We start from the raw sequence: 21,092 nt of genomic DNA, 5'->3' as shown, positions 1-21,092 counted from the left end.
TACTCAGAGACGGTCTGGAATTTGTTTGCAATCTCTGCCCATAGTGGCTGCAAATGTATGGAGTGGTTTCCACCTACTTGAACGTTTTAAGCTGTATCTTCTTTTTATTATGTTCTTTAAATAAAAAGTGAACTCATTTCCAAAAGCTAGGGGAATACGTTTAACCCTATCCTTTCCCCAATTTTCGGTGGCTTCAGGAAGGGAATTACAAATAAGCAAACAAACGAGGGAGAGAACTTTGCTAGATGCTCCCATTGCCAAAGTGAGATTGAGCATCACGTTAATGCGTTGCCGTGGTTAGCCGGGCAGGGGGTAGCCGTGTTGATTTGTAAAGGGCGATTTAAAATAGGCTCATCGGTAACGTAGCTCCTACACAGGATCTCTCAAATGTTCGTGCCAAGTGTCTTTCCGAACCTTTTTTCCCTGGCAGCGCATTGGTGTTCCTCAGTGGCTGTTGTGTTCCTTGCGCAGTTGTTTTAGTACTGCTGTTACCAGTATGCTCATGCCTTCGAGTTACACATGCGATTTGAAGCACGGCTTGATATTTATCTACCGAGAAGTTTCTTGCCCTGCATTTGTGTGGTTTGATCAATAAGGCGGTGGGAAGACGCCTGGGGGGGACCGGTGCCTCTCTGGGCGGACTGGGGGTCTGGAAGCGGCCACACAGCCTCCCCTCAAACACAGCCCCCGCTTGGGCTGCTGCAACTAGCCCGACTCTCCCAGGAACGCCTGTCTCCACTGACTGGTGGCTTGCCTGGAGCCCGGGTGAACTCTCGGTTATGTGTGTAGTAAAGCCCAGCGTTGTGCTGTGGAGCGAGAGTGTGTGTAAGGCTGGAACGGACCCTGCCCTCCCCAAGTCACCCGGGCGAGTCCTCGGCGGGGGTCGGAGAGCCCCGAAGGAAATAGGTGGGAGGCCAAGGGAGAAGGAGAAAGTTAGGGTGTTTGTTTGTTTATTTATTTATTTATTTATTATTTTCTGTTGCGTGTTGCTCTGCTCGATCAGAAGTTAAAAGCACTGAACATTTTTCTTAGCTGTATGCCTCCAAGCTGCTGGCCTGCCAAGTTAGTCAGCTGAATCCAATTACTGCAAGCAGCATTTCATTTGGCTCGATGGAAGCACTCACTTATAACTTCACCTAAAATTTCAATAATACCTATATTGGTCCCACGCCTGAATAATTCTAAAGATTTCCCTGGGTTCAGCTCTGCCAACGTCTTCTCCGAGCGCTGGGAGACGAGCACAACCCCAGCGTGCCCAGACTCCTCTCTCCGCTGTACAAACTTTGGGGGATATTCCTGTGGCCGTGGAAGTCTTGGTATTTGGCCAAGCTCTGGCTGAATAAAGCATGTCTAGAGCTAGAAGGCTATCGCTTGTGAGGCCGAGAAGCTGCTTTGGAAAGGGATGAGAAGTCGATAATTAATTAGGCACAAAATGAAAACTTACCGTGTTAATCAACAGCGGCTAACAATGACTCGGTTTGCAATATTATGATCTCTCCGCTCAGGGGCTAAGGTGCAACTCACTTTAGGTTGCCTTCATACACCGTGTAAAGTACTATTTCTAATGAATTCTCTTTAAAAAAAATAAAGCACTTAAAGTTGACGTACGCCCACGTGAATACATTATATAAGACGTTACCGGGACAGGCCTGGGCCAGGAACCTGAGCGAGCATCATGTGTAATCATGAAGCTCCACTTCCCTAACTCCAGTTTGCCAGCATAAATTAAGGTGATTTGGAAGGGGAATGTAGCATCCTACTGAGTTTGGTTAGGGAGAGAGAAGACTTGGTGGAAAGTTGTAAGATCTGTTGTGTTGTGAGCTATCGGAGGCGCTTCCGTTGGTTGTTCATTAAGTGGTGAGTTATTGCTATACGAGCCAAAGGTCATTTCAAAGGCTTATGGTGGCTAGATATCGTCTTTATAATGACCTGGGCTTCTTTGTGGGGGATTTTCTGGCACTCTTAAGTTTTTAAAGTCCTGAATCGACACATTGCACAGACAAAGGCAAAATACTCATTTCGAGACGCAAATGTTTGCAGCGCATTTTCAATGCTGGGACTTCTTCGCTTATCTTTCTCTCGGTCTTATTCGGTATCTGGGGGGAGAAACGGAGACAGACCCGCGCTAGCTTCGTTTCCGCGGAACTCCTCGCGGGCCGCGGGTGCGGGAGAGGTGCTTGTGACCCCCGAAGGTGCCCGCAAAGGCGCTGGCTCACCCCGTGCGCTGCCTCCCCGCGCCCCGGCCGGGGCTGGGCTGGCAGCTCGGCAAGGCAGGCGTGGGTTCGGGCCGGCCGGGGCGGCTGCCGCAGGCCGCCCTGCCCGGCTCCCAGCCGCAACCGGAGCGTTCTGCACGTTTGTTTGCTCCCCGCTTCTCTCAAAGCGCTATTAATAAATGAAGAGAAACATCTACCCTTTGTCTGGTAAAAGATCTGACGCGGACGGAAAGACACGGTGAGGGGCTGCGGACGAGATGTGCATTTATTAACAAAGTCCTAAGGAAGAAAGTCCAAAACAAAGCAGTTTCCGCTGAGAGTTATCACTTCTGTTGCAGGTCCGTGCCCACGGATTATCCAAAGGAACCTGAAGATCCTACTCACACAGTTAAAGTCAAAAATCAAGAAAAAACGTAAGTTTGGTGAGTTCTCTAAATTTCCTTTTCCATCCATCTCTCGCTTTCCCTATCGCGACAGGCCCGTCGCAGGAGCCCAGCCCGGCCCGGGCCCATGCCCTCCGAGCGGGGAGAGCCGCTCGGTGGAACCGGCCGGCGGCTCCCCGGGCTCGCCTTCCCGCACGCCAGATAAAGAGCGGCCCGCAGAAACCCCGCTGGAAGACGCCCCTGTTCCGCACAAGCCGAGCCCGGCTGGGGAGCAGCCAGGGCCTGGACCCAGCCGCGGGGAGCACCTCCATGGGGGCTCCGCAGCTGCTTTGAGAGGCCCCGGGGCGGCCCCGCTCCGTGTCCCGCAGGGCCCCTTGGCGCTCCCAAAGACGGGACATCGGCGGCCCAGCGCAGCCCCAGCGGTGGGTGCCCGGCTGCCCCGCTTGCGGCCGGGGCCGGCGGCGGCCCCAGCGCTTTCCTTATATACAGGGCTGCCCGGGCCGGCGGCCGGGAAACGTGCCGAGCGGGGGATTCTTTTGCCGGGCTCCCTCCTACGCGCCGGCTGCTTTGCACTTCTGAAAGTGCCGGGGCTTGGGAAGTGTTTTCCTTTTCATTCCTGGCCGGAGCGTTTACTGCCACGGCGCTAGCAGTCATAAATTTTGCTACAACCGCAATGACAGGTGCATTGATATGCACCCTGAGAGCTCCGGCTGCTTTAATAACCGCTTCGCTGGCCGCTCTCACCGCCTCTTATTTATTCGGTATCATATTAGATATTGATCCGAAGCAGAATTAAGTGTAGTGGAAGTTTTAGTAGAGAGCTGCTTAATATGAAGGTGTCGGGAGGAAAGCGGCCGGCAGCGCGGGGCCAGCCGCTCCCTCTGCTCTCCGGGCAGAGCCGGGACAGGCGCGGCATCCCGCAAAAGCGCTGCAAAGGCGGCAGGACAAAAAGTCCCATTATCATGTGCAACGCCTAGCAGTTCAGATGAGGTTAAGCTTTCTGGAGAGGAAGAAGGGAAATCTGAAACACAGACATGGATACTTTGCGGTTTCCTACCCTCAGTGCCTCTAAGCCCACCTCCCACGGCTCGGCCTCACCATTTGGATGTCACTTTTTTTTCTTTTTTTCTTTTTTTTTTTTCTTTTTTTTTTTTTTTCCCGTAGGCTCTTTCTGGCCAAACCACCAAGTGTTGAGCCCCTGCTTTGGTGTTACCTATAAAAACATCACCCCGGGCCTTTCACTCGTGGAAAATCAAACCCTGGATAGGTCTCCCTCTCCCTCTTTCTCTCCCTCTCTCTCTTTTTAAGATCTAAAGATGAGCCACCAAACAGTTGAGCATTGTCCATGTGATTTATGGCCCATAGCCTCCTTTTTAGGTTCAAGCAGAGTTCACAAGCAGTTGGTATTTCAGAAAAGAAATAAGGCTTTTAACAGCTTAACAGCAATATTCTTTCTTAAGATTCTGTGTATTCTTTTGGGAACTATATTTCACAAGGCATATAAAAGCCTACGCTTAAGGCAGTGTTGTGCTAACAAAAGTCCTCAGTCCAGACCGGTCCCGAAAATGTAGATGACAGAAGTGGGAAAAGAGAGACAGAGTTATTTGGACAAAAATACTTCCAAGACTCGTCAAGATTATCACATCGTATTAAAACTCATTTTTATCGCCACCGTCCATATCTGCAGACTTTTAAAACAAAAAATTTTCCAGGAGAGAAAAACAATCCCCGTTCTGTCAGCTCCACAGATCATCTCAAGCTTTTGTTTAGGAAAGAAAAGGACCCCGGCGGTCTGTGACACGGGATAAACCGCCGAGAGCGGCCGTGGATCGCAGCTCGCTGAGGTTATTTTGACTTGCAGAGATGTGTTTGCCGGTGAATTTTAGAGAACAGATCAACGATACTTGGCGGGACCAAGGGTACTTGCGAGAGAAAGAGGAGTACTCTCCTAGTATTGCATAAGTACAGGCAGGAGAACTATATTTGCCGGACATCTTTCAAAGATTTCTGGCTACTTTTCTCTGGTATGTTAGTAGCCTTAAATCCTGCAGAAATACAAGGAAGTCTCATGATATGTTGATTTACAGACTTACATTGTCAGGTGAAGTATGTGCTAATTTACAAAATTACCAAAAGTGTCAGAGAAAACCCCTACCCCACAAGAAAAATAAGAGCAGGGAATATTAAAAAGCCGCACCAAAATTGCAGAACAGTTTCCATCTTGTACTAAGCGCAGAGAAGTTTTGGGAGCAGCAAGGAGAAAGGTAACAGCACCCTGCCTCAAAACATCTGCCCTAAGGGGATCGTGCCTTTCGGTGGGAGCAGCCTCATGTGGGAGCCGGGGGGCGGGGAGGGCACAGCCATAACTTCGCAGGCCGAAAAAAGAAAAGAACCTTCTAAAAATTACCTCAAATGTCTCAGGTTCTTTCTACTGGGTACAAATAAAAGGGACGAGAAACGTTGGGTGAGGGAATTTAATTCATCACAGAATCAAAATAGGGGAGCTGACCTGCGACTTCCTTTATAGTGCAAAGTAAAGGGAGTGAATGGCGCCGGTTATACTTTAACTCTGGAGGAATCCGGGGAAAGAAGAAGGGCGGGTTTACAAAGGGGACGGGATTTTTCTGCCTCTGCCCGGCCGCAGCCCGGGCTCCATCCATCATGTCAGCCGTGCCCGGCCGTGCGCACGCGTGCCGGGCGGGGGGCGCGGATGCTCTCGGCCGAAATGGGTCTCTGGGAACACCACCCAGCACAGTTTGCTCACTGAGGGCCCTTGCCTACATCCGCGGGGTCCCATCCAGCCAAACTCGAGCGGGAACGGTCCAAAGGCAAAACAAAGCGAATAAAACATCCCCCAAAATGCTCCAAAAGGTGGCCTGTAGGATGTCCCGCCAGTGTGCTCCGTTCCGCCCTGCACCATCGCTCTCGGGTGGCTCTTTCCCTGCAGTGGCCCGGGTCCTTCCCTGGTGTACTCTGCTCTCTCCCTGCTATGGCCCAGTTTGCCCTGACTCCTGCCTGGTGGCCCTGCTCCTCTCCTTTTGTCCTTTGGTCCTTCTTTGGGTCCCCTGCTCCTTCCCAGCCCTCCCCCGGATGGGAGGCCGAGGCCGAGGCTGCCGGGGTGCGGGGGGTGCCGGAGCCGTCCCGTGCCAGCCGCTACCAGCCGATTTGCCCCTCTAAAAGTCTCTTTTGTGTCCCTGCTATTTCCCACCCCAGGTGGCTGCGAGTGGCCCGGGCCGACGACGTGAGGCGCGGGGCGGCGGTCAATGTTATTTGAGCGGGGGCCGCGGGCCTCGGCGATCGCAGAGCAGAGGATGCAGAAAGCCGCCTACTACGACAACGCGGGGCTCTTCGGGGGCTACACCTACAGCAAGGCCGACGCCTACCCCTACGGCGCGGCCCACCAGCCCTACGGCCAGGCCGGCCTGGACGGCGAGTACCCCGGCTCCGCCTGCTCCGTCCAGGGCTCGGCGCCCGGCCGCGCCCCGGCCCACAAGGGCAGCGAGCTGAGCGGGAGCTGCATGCGGCCCGGCGGGGGCGGCCCCGGGGGCAGTCAGCCCCCGGGGATCGGCGAGCACCAGCCCCCGGCCCTGCCGCCCTCCTCCCCGCCCAACCCCCCTCCCAGTGTGCCCCCTCCGAAAAAAGCCAAGGGGGGCCCCAACTCCTCGGGCTCGGCCAGCGCCACCCTCAGCAAGCAGATATTTCCTTGGATGAAGGAGTCCCGGCAGAACTCCAAGCAGAAAAGCACCTGCGCCCCCCCAGGTAGCCCAAAACCCTCGCCCCGACCCATTGCTAGCCCGGAAAGCCAGGCTGAGTCCCGCGGGCTGAACCCGTCGGGCTGAGCCCCCTGGCTCCGGGCCTGGTCTGCTGCTCCTCTAGCTGCCATCGCCCACCTATCCCCCCACCCCACCGAGGGGTCCCAGCCCTGCCGGGCGCTGCAGGTGGGACAGGCTGGGGGCGGGGTGCCTGGACGGGTGGTCTCTGGGGGGAGGCAGCTGCGGGAGGGTGTGCATGTCGGGCAGCGAGGAGTGGGAGGCCGCCCCCGGGCCCTCTGCACCCCCTCCCCGGGCGCCGACAGAGGGTATAGCAGGTTTCCGAGGGACCCCGGGAGGAACGGGGGGCTGTCTTTCGTGTGGGGAACCAATGTCTCTTTGTGCCTCTTCCCCGCAGGAGAGAGCTGCGAGGACAAGAGCCCCCCCGGGCCGGCCTCCAAGAGGGTGCGAACAGCGTACACCAGCGCGCAGCTGGTGGAGCTGGAGAAGGAGTTCCACTTCAACCGCTACCTGTGCCGGCCGCGCCGCGTGGAGATGGCCAACCTCCTCAACCTGACCGAGCGGCAGATCAAGATCTGGTTCCAGAACCGCCGGATGAAGTACAAAAAGGACCAAAAAGCCAAAGGCATCATGCACTCCCCCGTCGGACAGTCCCCGGACCGCAGCCCCCCTCTGAGCGGCCCGAACCACGTCGGCTACTCCAGCCAGCTCCCCGGCGTCAACAGCCTCAGCTACGACGCGCCCTCGCCCACCTCCTTCGCCAAGTCCCAGCAGAGCATGTACGGGCTGGCCGCCTACACGGCGCCGCTGAGCAGCTGCCTGCCGCAGCAGAAGCGCTACGCGGGCGCGGAGTACGACCCCCACCCCATGCAGAGCGGCGGCGGCGGCTTCGCCAACCCCAGCCTGCAGGGCAGCCCCGTCTACGTGGGGGGCAACTTCGTGGACTCCATGCCGGCCTCGGGCCCCATGTTCAACCTGGGGCACCTGCAGCACCCCTCCTCCGCCAGCGTGGACTACAGCTGCGCCGCCCAGATCCCCGGCGGCCACCACCACGGACCTTGCGACCCCCACCCTACCTACACGGACCTTTCCTCCCACCACACCTCTCAGGGACGGATGCAGGAGGCGCCCAAGCTCACGCATCTGTAGCGGGGCGGCGGCCAGCGGGGCCCGCTCCCCTCTCCATTACCTCACTTTTCTGACGGGACAGTGTTACTGTGCTCTCGAGTGCCAACAGTATTAGTGGATTTGTCTCCCTTAGCAGCTCCCTTCTTTCTTCCGCAGCCCCGAGTAGGTCCGTGAGCAGGAGCCTTTCTCTTAGAGCTGTTTTAAGCATGACAGTGCAATATACTGCCAACCGAGGGACTGATAAGCTGGTAATGATGTACTTGAAGGTAAGTCTTAGAGATGCTGTAGTGTTAGCAGCGCGTCATGCTGAGGTGTTTTAGACCAGTCGTGAGCCGTCGGAACTCGCCCGCGCGTAAGCTTATTTCAGAGAAGTTAATTTATGAGTTCTTCCGTAACGTAAGGATCGCATTGGACTAAATGATATGTATTTATTATTTTAAGCGAGACATTTTTTGTATCACTGATTATTTATCCTCGTCTTAATGTATTTATGTGGGTATTTGTAGAGTTTCTTCACCAATACTTCGGGAGAGGGATTCAGGTCCGTGGTGACTTACATTTCACCTATTTAGTATAATCGGTCTGAGCTAGTTGAGAGAGTAGTCTTGAACAGTTGTAACAGTGGCTGGTGTTTGTAGTTTATGTAAGGATTAATTAAGACAGCAAGTCGTAAACCATTAATAGAGTAAAACAAACTGTGGCATCACACAAAGAGCCGTTACACTTAAAAAAATATTGAAAGTATTTTTAAAGTATTTATTTCTAACCGGCTGGCCCCACTCGAGCTCCTCGGTGGCGTGGCTGGCAGCTGGCTCGGCCGCGTGAAGCCACCTTAGCTGGGAGCGCAGCCGCTTTGAGGAGGCGATCTACAAAGAGGGGCTCTTGGCCATCTTGGTTCAGATCAAATCCTGCATATAAAAACCTCGGTGAGGTTAACATTTATTTATTGGCTGGGTATCTATCGCGCATATTATTTCAGTGGGGTATTTTCTTTCTTTTGTTTGTTTTTTTCTTTTTTTTTTTTTTTTTAATTACACTCTGGCTATCCAAAATAGAAAAGAAATTAGGAGCTTAGAAGGCAAAAAAATTAGAAACCCTCTGATAGTGCTAATTTCATTAGGGTCTCCATAGCAATCCGCGCAGCAGCTGCCACCTCCTTTGTTATTTTTATACTGTTGTCTTTATACTAACCATAAATCAATTTTTAGACATCTTTGGAAGGCCGAGCTTTTCCTCTTGTGTTTTTTTTTTTTTTTCATAAATATAAACTTTGAAAGAAAATTGACAATCAGATACACACAGCCGAAGGGAGACGCGGATTCGGGGTGCGGGCAGTGCTGGGCGGTGCCGCCGCGCTGCCCCGGTGCCCGGCAAGGACAGTCCCACCCGGCCTGACCGCGGCAGGGGGGCACCGCCACCTCTCCCTGCCACAAACAGGACGCTTGGCACGGGGAAGAAAAAATTAAAGTAACAAGAAGATTTAAAAAATGGAAAAAGAAAGGGAACGATGCTCTGAACCCTGGTGTTTCCTCCTCTCTAGTTACACGGCTGTATTGAACTCGCTGGATTTACAGAGATACTTCTTTTGTAAACGCTGTGATTAAAGTCTCTTCCTGACAGTACATATCTCTCTGAGAAGATTATTCTTGTCTCTTTCTAAAAGTGTCGAGTTAAATATTAATCCAAACTTCTCTATTCCCCACCAAAGTGTCTGATGCATTGCTTTCCAGTCTGGCAAACACTGCAGCTCCTACTCCATCCTCTAATGACAGACCTGGCATTCCTATTGTGAGAAATATTTTGCCACCTCCCATCCTGGTCAATACAGACAAGTTTTCTTTTATTTATTCTTCTTTTCTTTCCCATCCCATCCCTGCTTTCTTCCTCGCCATTTGGTATTTATGTTCAGCTGAACACTAAGGATTCAAAATATTACTTAGGGTTTTGTTTTCCCCTCTATGAGATTTCAGCAATGCTGTGATACAGTGAAAAGTGTATCTTTTGTTAAATTCCACTTTTAACCAAGCAAATTTGGATATATGTGTTACAGATCTGTAAACAAAATGGAACAGAATAAACTTCTTTGTTTGGAGACATATTTTAACCCTTTTAAGCCCTAAAATTGTATTGTATGGAAGTTTTCACACAAATTGTTTCTTAGAAGCATCACCCAGAAGTAAACAAAAACATACAAACAACACAAAAAGTATTGCTAGACACCACTTGTGATTGATACTTCTGTAATATGCCATGAATATATACATACGTTTGTCTCTCCAAAACTTTCTGCAATCAATGTGCTCACAAACAAAATTGTCCATGTAGGTTTTTTGTGTGTTCTTGAAGAACAATATGTTTTGCATCACCTGCTTCTATCGGTGAAACACCATTTCTGCAGGACACCCAGTGTCCTTTTCCCTTTTGCTTTGTGCTCTGTAGGCTGCTAGTCAAACAGGGTCTGCCCCCACTTACACTGTTAGTCCTTCATCAAATCTGTTAAGAAAGAAAAGGCTGTTTAGCGATCTGGGGAAGGAAGGGAGTTCAGAGGAGCCCTGACCACAAACACGGTGTTACTGAGGCCCACTGTCCTGAATCACTTTCATGTTGCAGAAAGATGGGGCCAGCAGATATGGTTTCCAGTGGGGGAGGAGGAGGAGCTTGTGTGAGGGAGAATCTTCTTGTAAATAAACTCACTTTCTTCTCCGTGACTCTGGCACAGGCGTCTTCTTTGTAATGCAATAGAAGTCCATGATGATAACCTAATTATTAGAAGTAATGTAACTTTAGCAAGGTTGCTGGCATTTTTACAATGTTTGTACAAGCATCAGCAATCTAGAGGAGAGATACACTTTGGCACAAGCCAGACTTTTTCTTGGCCCATCATTTAAAACCCATAAATTATCAACAACCCCCTTTCACACTCAACAGGAGCTCAGCTCCTTTGCAACAGCATCTGATGTGATGAACTCCAGTCACCTATTTAAAACACAACTAGTCAGCTAAGGCCAGGCCTGGGGCTGATCTCAGCTCTGCCTTTCTTTTCAAATAGGAGGCACAGCACCCCTTCCTCTCCTTCCTTGCTCCCTCCCTCTGCTCCAGACCCATAAAAGTGAGCCAGGCCCTCTAAATGCTGGCAGTGATGTTGCACTATTTGGGATAGGGAGCTGCTGACAGCACTGGTTGAGAGATATCAGGGGTGCACGGAGCTTCAGTGAGACCATGTGAGTTATTTTGTTCAGATCAGTGGGGTTAGGGTCTCCACTTTCTGGTTTGGCCTTTACAGTAACCCACCATTTGATGGCATTCCAGCAGTTTCCCCAGTGCAAAAAGGAGCTGAGGCTTTGTGTTATCTCCATGCAGTCAGCGCAGGCTGAACCACCCCTTTGCATCCTGTTTCTTTTTGAGGGGGGCCCATCACTGTCCCACTGTGCATGGCCTGGTTAGCAGCACCAGGGCAGGGAAACCTAGACAGGCACAGCCAGGGGCTTCCAAGGATGCCACAGTTTTGTTGGTGCCACTTGTGTTTGGCTAGAAAAACAAAGCCAAATGCCTCCTGCTCCATTAGCAAGTACTTCCTGAGCAGCCACTGCAGGCTCCCAGCCCTGGTCCATGGGCAGGCCAGGGAAGGACTCGGGGACACCCCCATGGCTTCCACTATGAGACCACACCAGGGTCACCTGGGGCTGCAGGCAACCTTGTCCAAAAATGAAGAGGATGCAGCTGGCTGCACACCCAGGGAAAAAAAAAAACAAAAACAGGGGGATGGGGCTGCTGGTCTACCACTGGGAGGGTGCCTTGCTGATAGCTGTCAGCTGAGGAGAGAGGAAAGGAGCTGCAAGTTGTGATGCCATCCTTCTACATGCCAGCCTGCTGTGCGTGCCCAGTGGCCACACACAATGGCAGCCTGGCAAAAGCACAGTGTGCTGCACGGTGGGCAGGCCCAGATGCCCAGCACTCCACTGCACAACCAAAGCTGGAGCTGGGTGGGCAGCACACGGGGGCTGGTGCTGCCAGGGCAGGTAGGGCTGTGGTGGTGGCTGGGTGTCACATGATGTTATACATTGATGGACAACATACCTCTGCTTTTAAAAGATGCAAGGTAAGCTGGACCAGAGCTCTGTTGGCTGCAGCCACTTTCCAGGGATTGAATGGCAAGGGAATCCCTGCAGTTAATGTCTCTCTGTTCCCACGTGAGAGGCAGCAGTGGGTACCCCGTGGTGCTTGCTTGGAGTGGGGCTGCCAGGGGAGTGAGGGGGCTGGCTCTCTTAAGGGTCATCAATCACACAAAGAGCACTTTTTGCTCTACAGTGGGTTCTCCTACTTCTGCTTGGACCTGAGCCAGCTGGGACTGGAGCAGAAACCCCATCCAGCAGAAGCAGAATGCAGTCCCAGAGCCTGAGAGCCATGGAGTAACAGGGCAGGACTGAACCCCTTTGGTCACACAGGCTAAGATACAAAATGGGACTCAGTGAGGTATCTGTGCCTGCACATCCCTAAGCCTCTGCAGATGCTGCTCAGGAGCAAAGGTGAGTCTTTGTTCCCCCTTTTGGATCCCAGGGTCCTGAAGCTTTATGCATGTTCTGGGATGAATTACAGAAAGACTCAACTACAATAACAATAAGCACAAAGCAGAGTGAAAACAGCAAGGAATTCGTACTAGACAGGATGGATATCTTCTGGGTAAAAAATACTCATGAATGTAGGATTTATTTGCTGACATGCAGTTTTTTTCTTGCAACAGAAGTTTTGGGAGCAGTAGGCAATCCCATGCTGAGTGAGATACACAGCCTCAATCTTTCCTCTAAGAAACATTTTAGGAACTTTGGGAGCAAGAAAGGTGACAAGACAGAAATCTTGGCTGCAAACTCATTGACACCCATTTTGCACACAGCAGCATGGCTTACCTTGACACTTCTGGGTTATCAATATGTGTAATAATTCTGTCCCAAAATTCACAGCCATGGGACTGGAAACAGGGCTTTACATGGCAAGGGGCCAGTGTGGAATCATTCTTCAGGGCAAATATTTACAGAAGAAGGGGTGGACTATCCTCTTCTCTGTGTCCATATAGAGGATCTTTGTTGTTGATCCTACATACTGGGAGAACAGAGGTTCCTGTCTCAGGAGTCATCACACAAGGACTCCTTTGGTCCCTTGTTCTCACAGAGGTTTTTGCACCATCAGCTCCCCTGTCTCACCATCACTTGATTACTCACACAGGCATCCCTAAACCTCCCAGCCATTCTCAAATTGTCTCTGACAGCATCATGTTCTTTACATTCTTTTTCCCCCACTTTTCTTCTTCCTTCTTTTGGCTTCCAACAAGTCTTTCATCTTTTCCATTAGACTCCTTGTAAAAAAACCAGCTTTAGTCACTCTATTCTCTATCACTGGAACTTAACTATTTAAGTCTGAACACTGAAATTCCTGCGTGTAGAAAAAGCCCTCCCTTTAAAGCCAAAGCATCAACAAGAGATGTTTTGCCTGTATTTAGCCACTGATTTCTGCTTTTGTCACCCTTGAACATCCTGCCAAAACAAACAGGTAATGAACAGGAAACTCGTAACAGCATCCAGCTGGGTAAATGGAAAGATCATATGTTGGTGTGAACACAGACAGCTTTTCTAGCACTTAAAACAGTCTTAGGTGTAATTAAACCAGTTGCATTCTGCAAACACAAGACCCAAGCAAAGCAGCAGCCCTGTTCTGAAGCCAATTTTCTTTTCTTCACTGCAGGAAGGAATTTTTACAGCAGGGGAGACTGAAGAGCACAGATGCTCTGCTGCATGGACAGCCATTCTCTGCTAAAGAGAAAACCTGGTGTTCCCAGGCTCCTGATTTTTCAGAAGATAACATTTTCCAAACTGCTCTGATTGCCATGGAATGCTGAGAAAGTTTGCATCATCCAGAATTTAACCCCTTACTCAAAATGTATGTTTCCTAAAAAGTGTATTTGATTTAACTGTTCTTTATTTATACTCACACCCCCTGAAAACAGAAATTTAGGTGATCCCCCATTATTAGAGTACCAGGGCAGCACAGCCCATCAGAGTGAACAAGTCTGTGCCAGAAGAACACTGAGTGTCAGGACTCTGAGTTGTCAGTGTCTTTAGACTTGAAGTTCAGGCATCCTTAAGACATAATCCCTACAAAGCCAGCCTATTATTGCTCTGCACTAGCTGGTTTATAGTAGAAGAACAATATTAGCTGGGGAGAAAGTAGGGCTGAGGCCATGTCACTGATCAGAGTCCCTGTGCAGGGAAGTGCTCCTGTACCCTTGCAGGATGTGCATGCCTGTCCTAGCAATGTGTCCTCTCAGGGCCCCTGCAGGAAAAACCCAACAGATCTGCTCTGAATTCATCAGCTGGGTATAATGGTGGAGCTGAGCTGCAGAGCATAAATCTCCATGGGAAAGAATTGATACTGAGTCAGGAAATGGTCTGATTATGTCTCCCCATTATATCCTTTTCCTGTAACCAGTCTGGCCCTCTGAAATCCACAGGAGATCCAGTGGAATGTTTTCTTCTCTGAGGATTCTGGTTGCCTTCGTGAGGTTGGCATCATGCACGGTCCTTGCAAAATTTGTGGCCTCTTCCTGACCACAGCAAGTGGCACTTCTGCCAAGAGCTTGTAGAGTTCCTTGAGCTGTTGAGTGAAAGGCACTGGATGATGGATGAAGGCATATAAATTTCGTGCTTTTATTTAGAAATAAAAAATATATTTTTAATAATGCACAACCCTTGCATTTCCCAGCTGACTCCACATCCACCTACAAAGAATTAGAAGGTTGCAAGTCTAATTCAAAGCAGCATGATGAAGCCCTTCTTCCTATTCCTTGTATGTCCAGTCCCAAGTCACCAAAGCCCAGGTGTACTCTGCCCAGCACACCCTCCTGCTGTTCTGAACTGCACTGGCACATGGTTATATCACATGGTTATCAAGGCATTGGATGAAACCGATCATTACCCAAATCAAACATCACCGTGGCCCAGACTGGATGGTCAAGTGTCACTTGGAGACATTTAGGGAAAGATGATCACGTCGGGAGTCCAGATTTCGCCTCCTTCACCTTGTTGCTGCTTCCTGCCATTCTGGGGGATGGAAAACCAAGAGAGAGTTGGACGATTTGGCTGGGTAGAGCAACTTGGTGCTCTCTGCCAGCTGTAAACACTCAGTAAACAATGCTGAATCGCCAAGGGAAAAATAAAAGTCCATTAACGGTGTGAGCCTGTTAACGGTGAGGAGATTCATTTTTGAGAGGCTGCAGAGCACTTATCTGATGGAACGAGACCATTAAGTGCCATGAGGTGCAGCAGCAGCCCGCCCCTCGCCCCAGCCTCCGGGTGGGGAGACCTGGGTGTGCCCCCGTGGGAGCGCCCAGGAGTCTGGCCGGCTGCAGGGCAGGGGAGAGCGCAGACCTGTACCCGGCTAGCGGGAAAGCGCCGGCTCACTCACCTGCTAAACTCCCGGCAAACGTCCCGAGTGCGCGGCGACTCCGTCGAGCCGAGCGGGATTCCCGGGGGAATCCCGGCGCGGCGGGCTGCCCAGCGCAGCCCCGGGGCAGCCCCGGGCAGCCGCCGCGGGCAGGGCAGCTGGCAGCGCCCGGGACCCCGCTCGGGCTCCCCGCTCCGGGCTGCCATTGGCCGCGGGGCGGGACGTGCCGCCCCGCTCCAGGGCCTATATAGGGCACTATTGCCCCGCCGTGTTGCCCCGTGGGTCATGGACCTGGGCTACTTTGCGCTCGCCTTCCCGCCGGGGCTGTGCCGCGGTGCCCCGCAGGGCCCGTACCCCCGACGAGGGGACGACGCCTTCGTGTCGCTGGGCACCGCGGCCAGCTCCGCGCCCCCGCCGCAGGCTCTGGGGTACGCGGCCGCCGCCCCCGCGGCGCTGGGCCCCGGCTGCCGGCCGTGCCGGGGCGCCGCACCGCCGGGCCACGCTGCGGCCGTCCTTCCCGGGAGCGGCCGCTCGCCGCCGGGCCCCGAGCGCCCCTGCCCCTGCCGCTGCCGCTGTCCCTGCCTCAGCTGCGGGGGGCTGCCGCGCCTCTCGCCCTGCCCCGGGGCCGCCCCCGCGCCCGCCTGCCCCGCTCCCGCGGCGGCCCCGGCGGAGCCCCGCACCTTCGAGTGGATGCGAGCGAAGCGGAGCCCGCCCGGGAGAAGTGAGTGGGGCGGCGGGGAGCGGGCGGGGGCTGCTCCCATCCCGGCTCCCCTCTGCCCTTCTCCTGCCTCGACCCGGTGCCTTTGCCCCCGCTGAAGCGCGGTGTTTTTCGGCGTTGCAGGCGGTGCGGCGCCGTGCGGGGGGGAGCCTCCCGCCTGCTCCGCACGCACCAGCTTCAGCACCCGGCAGCTCACGGAGCTGGAGAAGGAGTTTCACTTCAGCCGGTACCTGTCGCGGGCCCGCCGCCTCGAGGTGGCCCGCTCGCTGCGCCTCCGCGACGCCCAGGTGAAGGTCTGGTTCCAGAACCGCCGCATGAAGCAGAAGAAGCGGGAGCGGGAGGCGCTGGCCGCGCCCGCGGCTGTCCCGGGCGGGCCCGCCTGAGGCTCCGCCGGGGCCGCGCTGGAAGCTGCGGCCGCCGGGGCACCAGCTGTGCCTTCACGGGGACCGCCGCTGTGCAGTTCAGCTGCTTTTTCTGTTGCAACTTTATGTACAGCTTTATTTATGAGGATTCAGGGAAAACCGCCGGCCCGGAGCGCCGCTGCTCTGTGCCGGACCGGGCCGAGGCAGCGGGTGCAGCTCGCAGTTAGCGGAGAGCGCCGCTCCCCCAAGGCAGGGCAGCGACCGGCTCTGCCAGCTCCCCTGGGTTCGGGAGGAGGTGGGTGCGTGGAGGGGCTGCCCCGTGCTCCCGACCCTTTCTTCGTTTTGCATTTAAAAGGATAGATCCATGGGCTCAGGCAGCGTTGGTACAGAAGGGGAGAAACCCCGAGAAGGGAGAACAGGGAAACTTCCTCTTACAGGAAGGGTCAGGGATGGTCATGGCATGAATCCAAGATCCCATTTTGAAAGAAGTGTCCTTGTCTTCTGCCCTGCCCTTTGCAAAATTGCTGCAAAAAAGATGCTGGTTTTGCTTGTATTTATTCATCATTCATTCATTCATTCATTCATTCATTCATTCATTCATTCATTCCCATTTCTTTTCCTCATGTGACTGATGTAGTAAAAAAATCTGGTTTTGACAGAAAAAAACCTGTGAGGTAAAATTTAGAAAGAAACAAAGTCCTAAGAGGAGCACCACTTCCCTTTTGAACTGCAGAGGTGCTGGGATTTCCCTTGCAGAGGCTCTGGGCAGCCCAGGACTGGCCAGTGGCCACTATGCTGACTCCCAGCTCCCCTCACATGTCTGTAGACAATATAAAGGCACTTCCAGCATCTAGGGCCAGAATCAGTTAATTTAGCCCTCTCAGCCTTCATTGTATCTCATGGTTAAAAAATTGCATCATTATAAATCTGTTTGGAACAAATCTCACCATATGCAAAACCTCAAGACCCGTTGAAGCTCAGAAAGATGCTTGGGTTTGACCAAAGACTAATGCTGGCAAAAGGGAAGAGGATTCCTGGGTCTTTTCTTGGATACTTGCACAAAAAAGATTGGCAATGTTCCCATAGATAAAATAACAATATCAAAGTGGACAAAGGAACCAAGCTTAGACTTTTTTCCCATTTGTGCGTGGGAAAGCAAAACAGCAATGTGGAGAGGAATGACATCTGGATTTACATGAAGGTGATTTTATTTATTTCTGGACAGGACTTCTATTATGGACAAGCCTCTTTCTGCCCTGGATTTCTGCTGAGTGTTGGACTTTGGGGTGAAAAACCAATTATGGGACTAGGGGAGATAGACTTCAAGGGGACCTGTGAAGTACACTGGGTCCCCTGTCTGGAAGCCAGCTCCAGACACCAACAACTATTTGTCTTTGTTGGATGCTTGCTGGGTAAAACGAACACAGAGAGAAGATGAAGATGGATGTCTCGAGTCAAAAAGTCTGCAACGAAGAAGATTTTTACTCTCTGTAATACTTTCCATCCCCTCAGGTGCCCTTCTGCTTAAGGCTTTCTTCTGAAGACTTCTGCGGAGGGACTGGGAAGCCACTGCTGATGGAAGCTTCAGCAGAGTTTGGTGGGAACCCTGGGAAACTACTCCCGAAAGCTGGGCAGGCAAGTTATGATGATGTTGTGGCAACAAATCCACGGCTAAACGGGGCCAGGAGCCTCCTTGGCAAGGAGATGGATGTTCCCCCTAGTGAGCATCCGAAGGAAGGGATTTCCCAAGACAGAAGGGTTTGGTCACACATCATATCCTGACTGTATCAGCAAAGGACAATGCTGCTAGAGGCTCACGGTTGTGCATGCACACAGGCACATTTTTGTTCTGTACATAGAGTTATGGTTCATGTCCCTTGGGCTGCTTCACTTCGTGGTATAACCCTAAAAATTCCCAGGACTGAAGTACTCGTGTGAAACTAGCTGCAACCAAAATGTGTGGTTTGCAGTTCCTCATTAAAGTAATGACACCAAACAAGTGTTTATACTGCAGGCTGATCATTCATTAAAAACCAGGAAATAATATTTCTGCCACTTTTTTTTTTTTTGAAGATGCTACTTAAAGCAGAATAAAGCAAAATCTGGTAAAATTAATGAAGATTTGAATAAACCAAATTTGTTTTGCGAGCTGGATTTTAAAGGCAAGTACACTACTAACCAGCCCTTTTCTGCAGCTGTTTTTAAGGTGGATTTTTATGAACTCCTCTGTTACTACTCTTCTACTCTTTAATTTTTTTTTTAATAATACAAATGAGCATAGACATACAGCTGGAATAACCCATTTTTCTCAGAACACATGTTTCACATACAAACTTTAGAAAACAGCTGTAGTTTCAGTTGCCTCCAAATTTGCCGCATGTCTATGGGGTTGCTTGTTTGTTAGCCTTTTATTTTCCTAATGATTTTGACATTTGTGCCAGGCACTTCAGGCCAGAGGAATGCTTTCTGTACTGCTGGCACAGTCCTGCATTACCAACATGGAAAGAAAGCTTCTCATTGATTTCAATGCTGCTGGATCAGACCATTAGAGCACACTAAGTCTTTTACAATGAATGTTTTCGTGACATATATTTTCCTGAATAAATAAATACATGTCCTGGCCTTGTAGCAGTGCACAGTTCTGTATCCATCAAAATGACACAGACCGAATGCACAGAGATTTACTCTGAAATTAAGATGAAACCTTATGACTCTCTTACGGCAGTCTGAATTTGGTGGTATGAGCACAACTATATTCTGTCTTAAGAACCCGTACTTCATATTAATTGTGATTTCTGCTCACATGACAGGGCCAGTTTAATAGGATCTTTCTCTTCACAAACAGTTCTAGCTGTACGAGAATTAGATATTGCTCCTTTGCACTATTCTGTAAGCAAGCTACCCAAAGGAAGGAGCTAATGCAAGTCACATGGCAATTCTTAAATAATTAAATAAAAATGCCTGTGATATACATGTGTGCACACATGAGACAAATAAATGATAGATAAGGTCTAAGATTCACTCATTTAAACTTAATTCCAAGGGTCGTGTCTCACACATGCTCAATTTGGTGCCCAGCAGTTGGAAACAAGTTTTAGATTTGGCAGATAGTTTTAAGAACACAAGCTGCAGTTTTCACTGCAATCGGAACAAAATATTCCAGACTGGACCCACTGCCATATAATTTTTCACAAATTATGAAACTACTATTTCCTGGCCTTATTTTTCCTCAGCCATCATCAGAAACCACAGAAAGACCATTCTCTTTCAGTCACATATTAATTTTTGCCTACTGACTGTTGCTCAAAGGGCCCCAGGCTACAAAGGGATATGAACAAAGTAATTTTTTATGTGTTCCCATTTTGCCTCAAACAGAACAAAAATATTGATTTGGAAGGCTTCCAAGAAGAAAAAAAATTGTAAAATTACTGTTTCTAAGTGGTATATGTGAATGTAGAGATTTAATATCTTTTGGATAGGTAAATGATAAAAGAAGAACGCACCTCTTTGGAAACCAAGTTTAGGCAAGAACTCAGACTTGCCTGGGTATCTGTCTTCCCAAGTGGACCAGATTTAGTGTGTTACTAAATTGGAATTACAGCACAGGCAACACTTTGCTCACGGTCAAACCAACGACTCTCTTTTATGGTATGAGCTGCATAGCCAGGTTTATTTTGACCATGCAAGTAGCCAGCAGCAAGCTAGAAAACAAAAATATGCAACCCAACCCCCACATTTTAATCTTCTTTTGAAAGCCTCCCTTTCCATTATTTATTGGTACAACCTGGAACTGTGGTTTATGCTAATAATGGTACATATTGCTAGCAGACTATTATTTCTTCTAAGAAAAATCTTTGCAGAGAAAATTACAAATTGCAAACACCTCCTTGGAGTTCCAAGAACTTGTCTCTAGCAGCTAAGAAATCATACTTATGATTTGTCCTCTGTTAGCCTAAGTGCCAAGGAACCCCTAAGAACATTTGCAAATCTCTGACAACTGAAGAGAAATAGATATGGAGAGAAACCCCAATGAGACATGGCTGTTACCAGTTTATCATTAACAGGTGACTGAAGTTTAGGGGACACACATTCTGTTCTATTTGCAATATCTGGCTACATACAGCTATGTGTTTATGTGATTCACTCAGTCTCAACCATTGTTTTTTTATAACTTTTCCTAATGTCAGTGAACTAAGGAGTCTTTGGCAAAGGAAAGTCACCCTGATAAAGAAAGGTGAACCAAATGACAAAACATTCTTCTCCCTAGCACAACAATGTCTGTTACTCACACGTTTACCTAACCACATCTCTAAGGTGCCCCCCAAGTAAATATATATGGAAAAGATGTTTCACAGAGCCAATGTTTTACTGTAGTTTAGCTTTATCTGGAAGTCTTTTGCTGTTCTTGATCATCAGCCAAGTGAACAAAGTAACCCTCAGCTGTAAATCTTCCTTGGCTGTTTAAGCCAATTTACTCTTACACAGGGTGTTAAAATCTCTGCTGGAGATACAGTCCTGAGACCTTTTTGTAAACTGGACAAGTCTTCCTTTATACTGAAGAAATTTAGACACTGGTCCACAAAAGAGCTTTTCATAAACAATTTTGGTACTTTTGAGTTTTTGTTTCTTCAAAAGACAACAGCCACTGGTGATTAGCAGATTGAAAACTACTAGTTTAAGTAAATAAACAAACACAGGAACAAATCCAGTCAGTTTATTTTCTACTAGCCTAGCAGACTTCCCATCACCTGGAAAATAGATCTTTTTTTACTACGTTTCACCAGAAAGCATAGTGTTGCAAATAAGAACTCAAAAAAATTAATTTTCTTCTGAAAAAATGTGGCATTTTTAACCAGAATGGTGTATTATGCCTTATGGAGGTGTTTAACAGGTCTGACTCAATCAGTCTGGCCTGTGGCCCTGACCTTAGAGTGAGACCCCTACACTGACCAGCACGGGGGACACACCAACCTGGGTGCTTGAGCCCTTACACAGAGAACCAAGTCCTCAGCAATGCATCAATTCATGCTGCTGAGGGTGAGCATAAAGTGCCACCCATGTGTGAATTCAGTGGATCAGGAGAC

The 21,092-nt window shown here is 50.2% G+C and overlaps 2 protein-coding genes across 5 annotated transcripts; both read left to right on the top strand.

Moving 5' to 3' along the window:
• Positions 1–1,672: 1,672 nt before the first annotated feature.
• On the top strand, positions 1,673–7,515 carry HOXD3 (homeobox D3). Of its 4 annotated transcripts, XM_064435551.1 has the most exons (4): positions 1,673–1,857; positions 2,552–2,635; positions 5,810–6,355; positions 6,764–7,515. In XM_064435551.1, the coding sequence occupies exons 3-4, from the start codon at positions 5,860–5,862 to the stop codon at positions 7,513–7,515; spliced, it is 1,248 nt and encodes a 415-aa protein (XP_064291621.1). In that variant the 5' UTR covers positions 1,673–1,857; positions 2,552–2,635; positions 5,810–5,859. The 4 variants fall into 4 exon arrangements, with proteins under 4 accessions (XP_064291621.1, XP_064291623.1, XP_064291622.1 ...); XM_064435553.1 differs by lacking the exons at positions 1,673–1,857; positions 2,552–2,635 and having other exon boundaries at positions 5,908–6,145; positions 6,239–6,355; XM_064435552.1 differs by lacking the exons at positions 1,673–1,857; positions 2,552–2,635 and having other exon boundaries at positions 5,908–6,347; positions 6,741–7,515.
• Positions 7,516–15,213: 7,698 nt separating this feature from the next.
• On the top strand, positions 15,214–19,036 carry HOXD1 (homeobox D1). The gene is made up of 2 exons (XM_064435569.1): positions 15,214–15,649; positions 15,770–19,036. The coding sequence occupies exons 1-2, from the start codon at positions 15,214–15,216 to the stop codon at positions 16,027–16,029; spliced, it is 696 nt and encodes a 231-aa protein (XP_064291639.1). The 3' UTR covers positions 16,030–19,036.
• Positions 19,037–21,092: the final 2,056 nt, after the last annotated feature.

This window comes from Passer domesticus, chromosome 10 (assembly GCF_036417665.1).
Source record: "Passer domesticus isolate bPasDom1 chromosome 10, bPasDom1.hap1, whole genome shotgun sequence".
In the NCBI taxonomy this organism is placed as follows: Eukaryota; Metazoa; Chordata; class Aves; order Passeriformes; family Passeridae; genus Passer; species Passer domesticus.
The sequence above is the reverse complement of the archived record's forward strand: the minus strand, read 5'-3'. Positions and strand labels throughout refer to the sequence as shown.

What these genes read in the sequence shown, in the direction of transcription:
- HOXD3 (XM_064435551.1), top strand. Translation starts at nt 5,860, where the DNA reads ATGTTATTTGAGCGGGGGCCGCGGGCCTCGGCGATCGCAGAGCAGAGG. An exon ending in AAGCACCTGCGCCCCCCCAG is followed by an intron (nt 6,356 to 6,763) that starts GTAGCCCAAAAC and finishes TCTTCCCCGCAG; the next exon opens with GAGAGAGCTGCGAGGACAAG.
- HOXD1 (XM_064435569.1), top strand. Translation starts at nt 15,214, where the DNA reads ATGGACCTGGGCTACTTTGCGCTCGCCTTCCCGCCGGGGCTGTGCCGC. An exon ending in GCGGAGCCCGCCCGGGAGAA is followed by an intron (nt 15,650 to 15,769) that starts GTGAGTGGGGCG and finishes TCGGCGTTGCAG; the next exon opens with GCGGTGCGGCGCCGTGCGGG.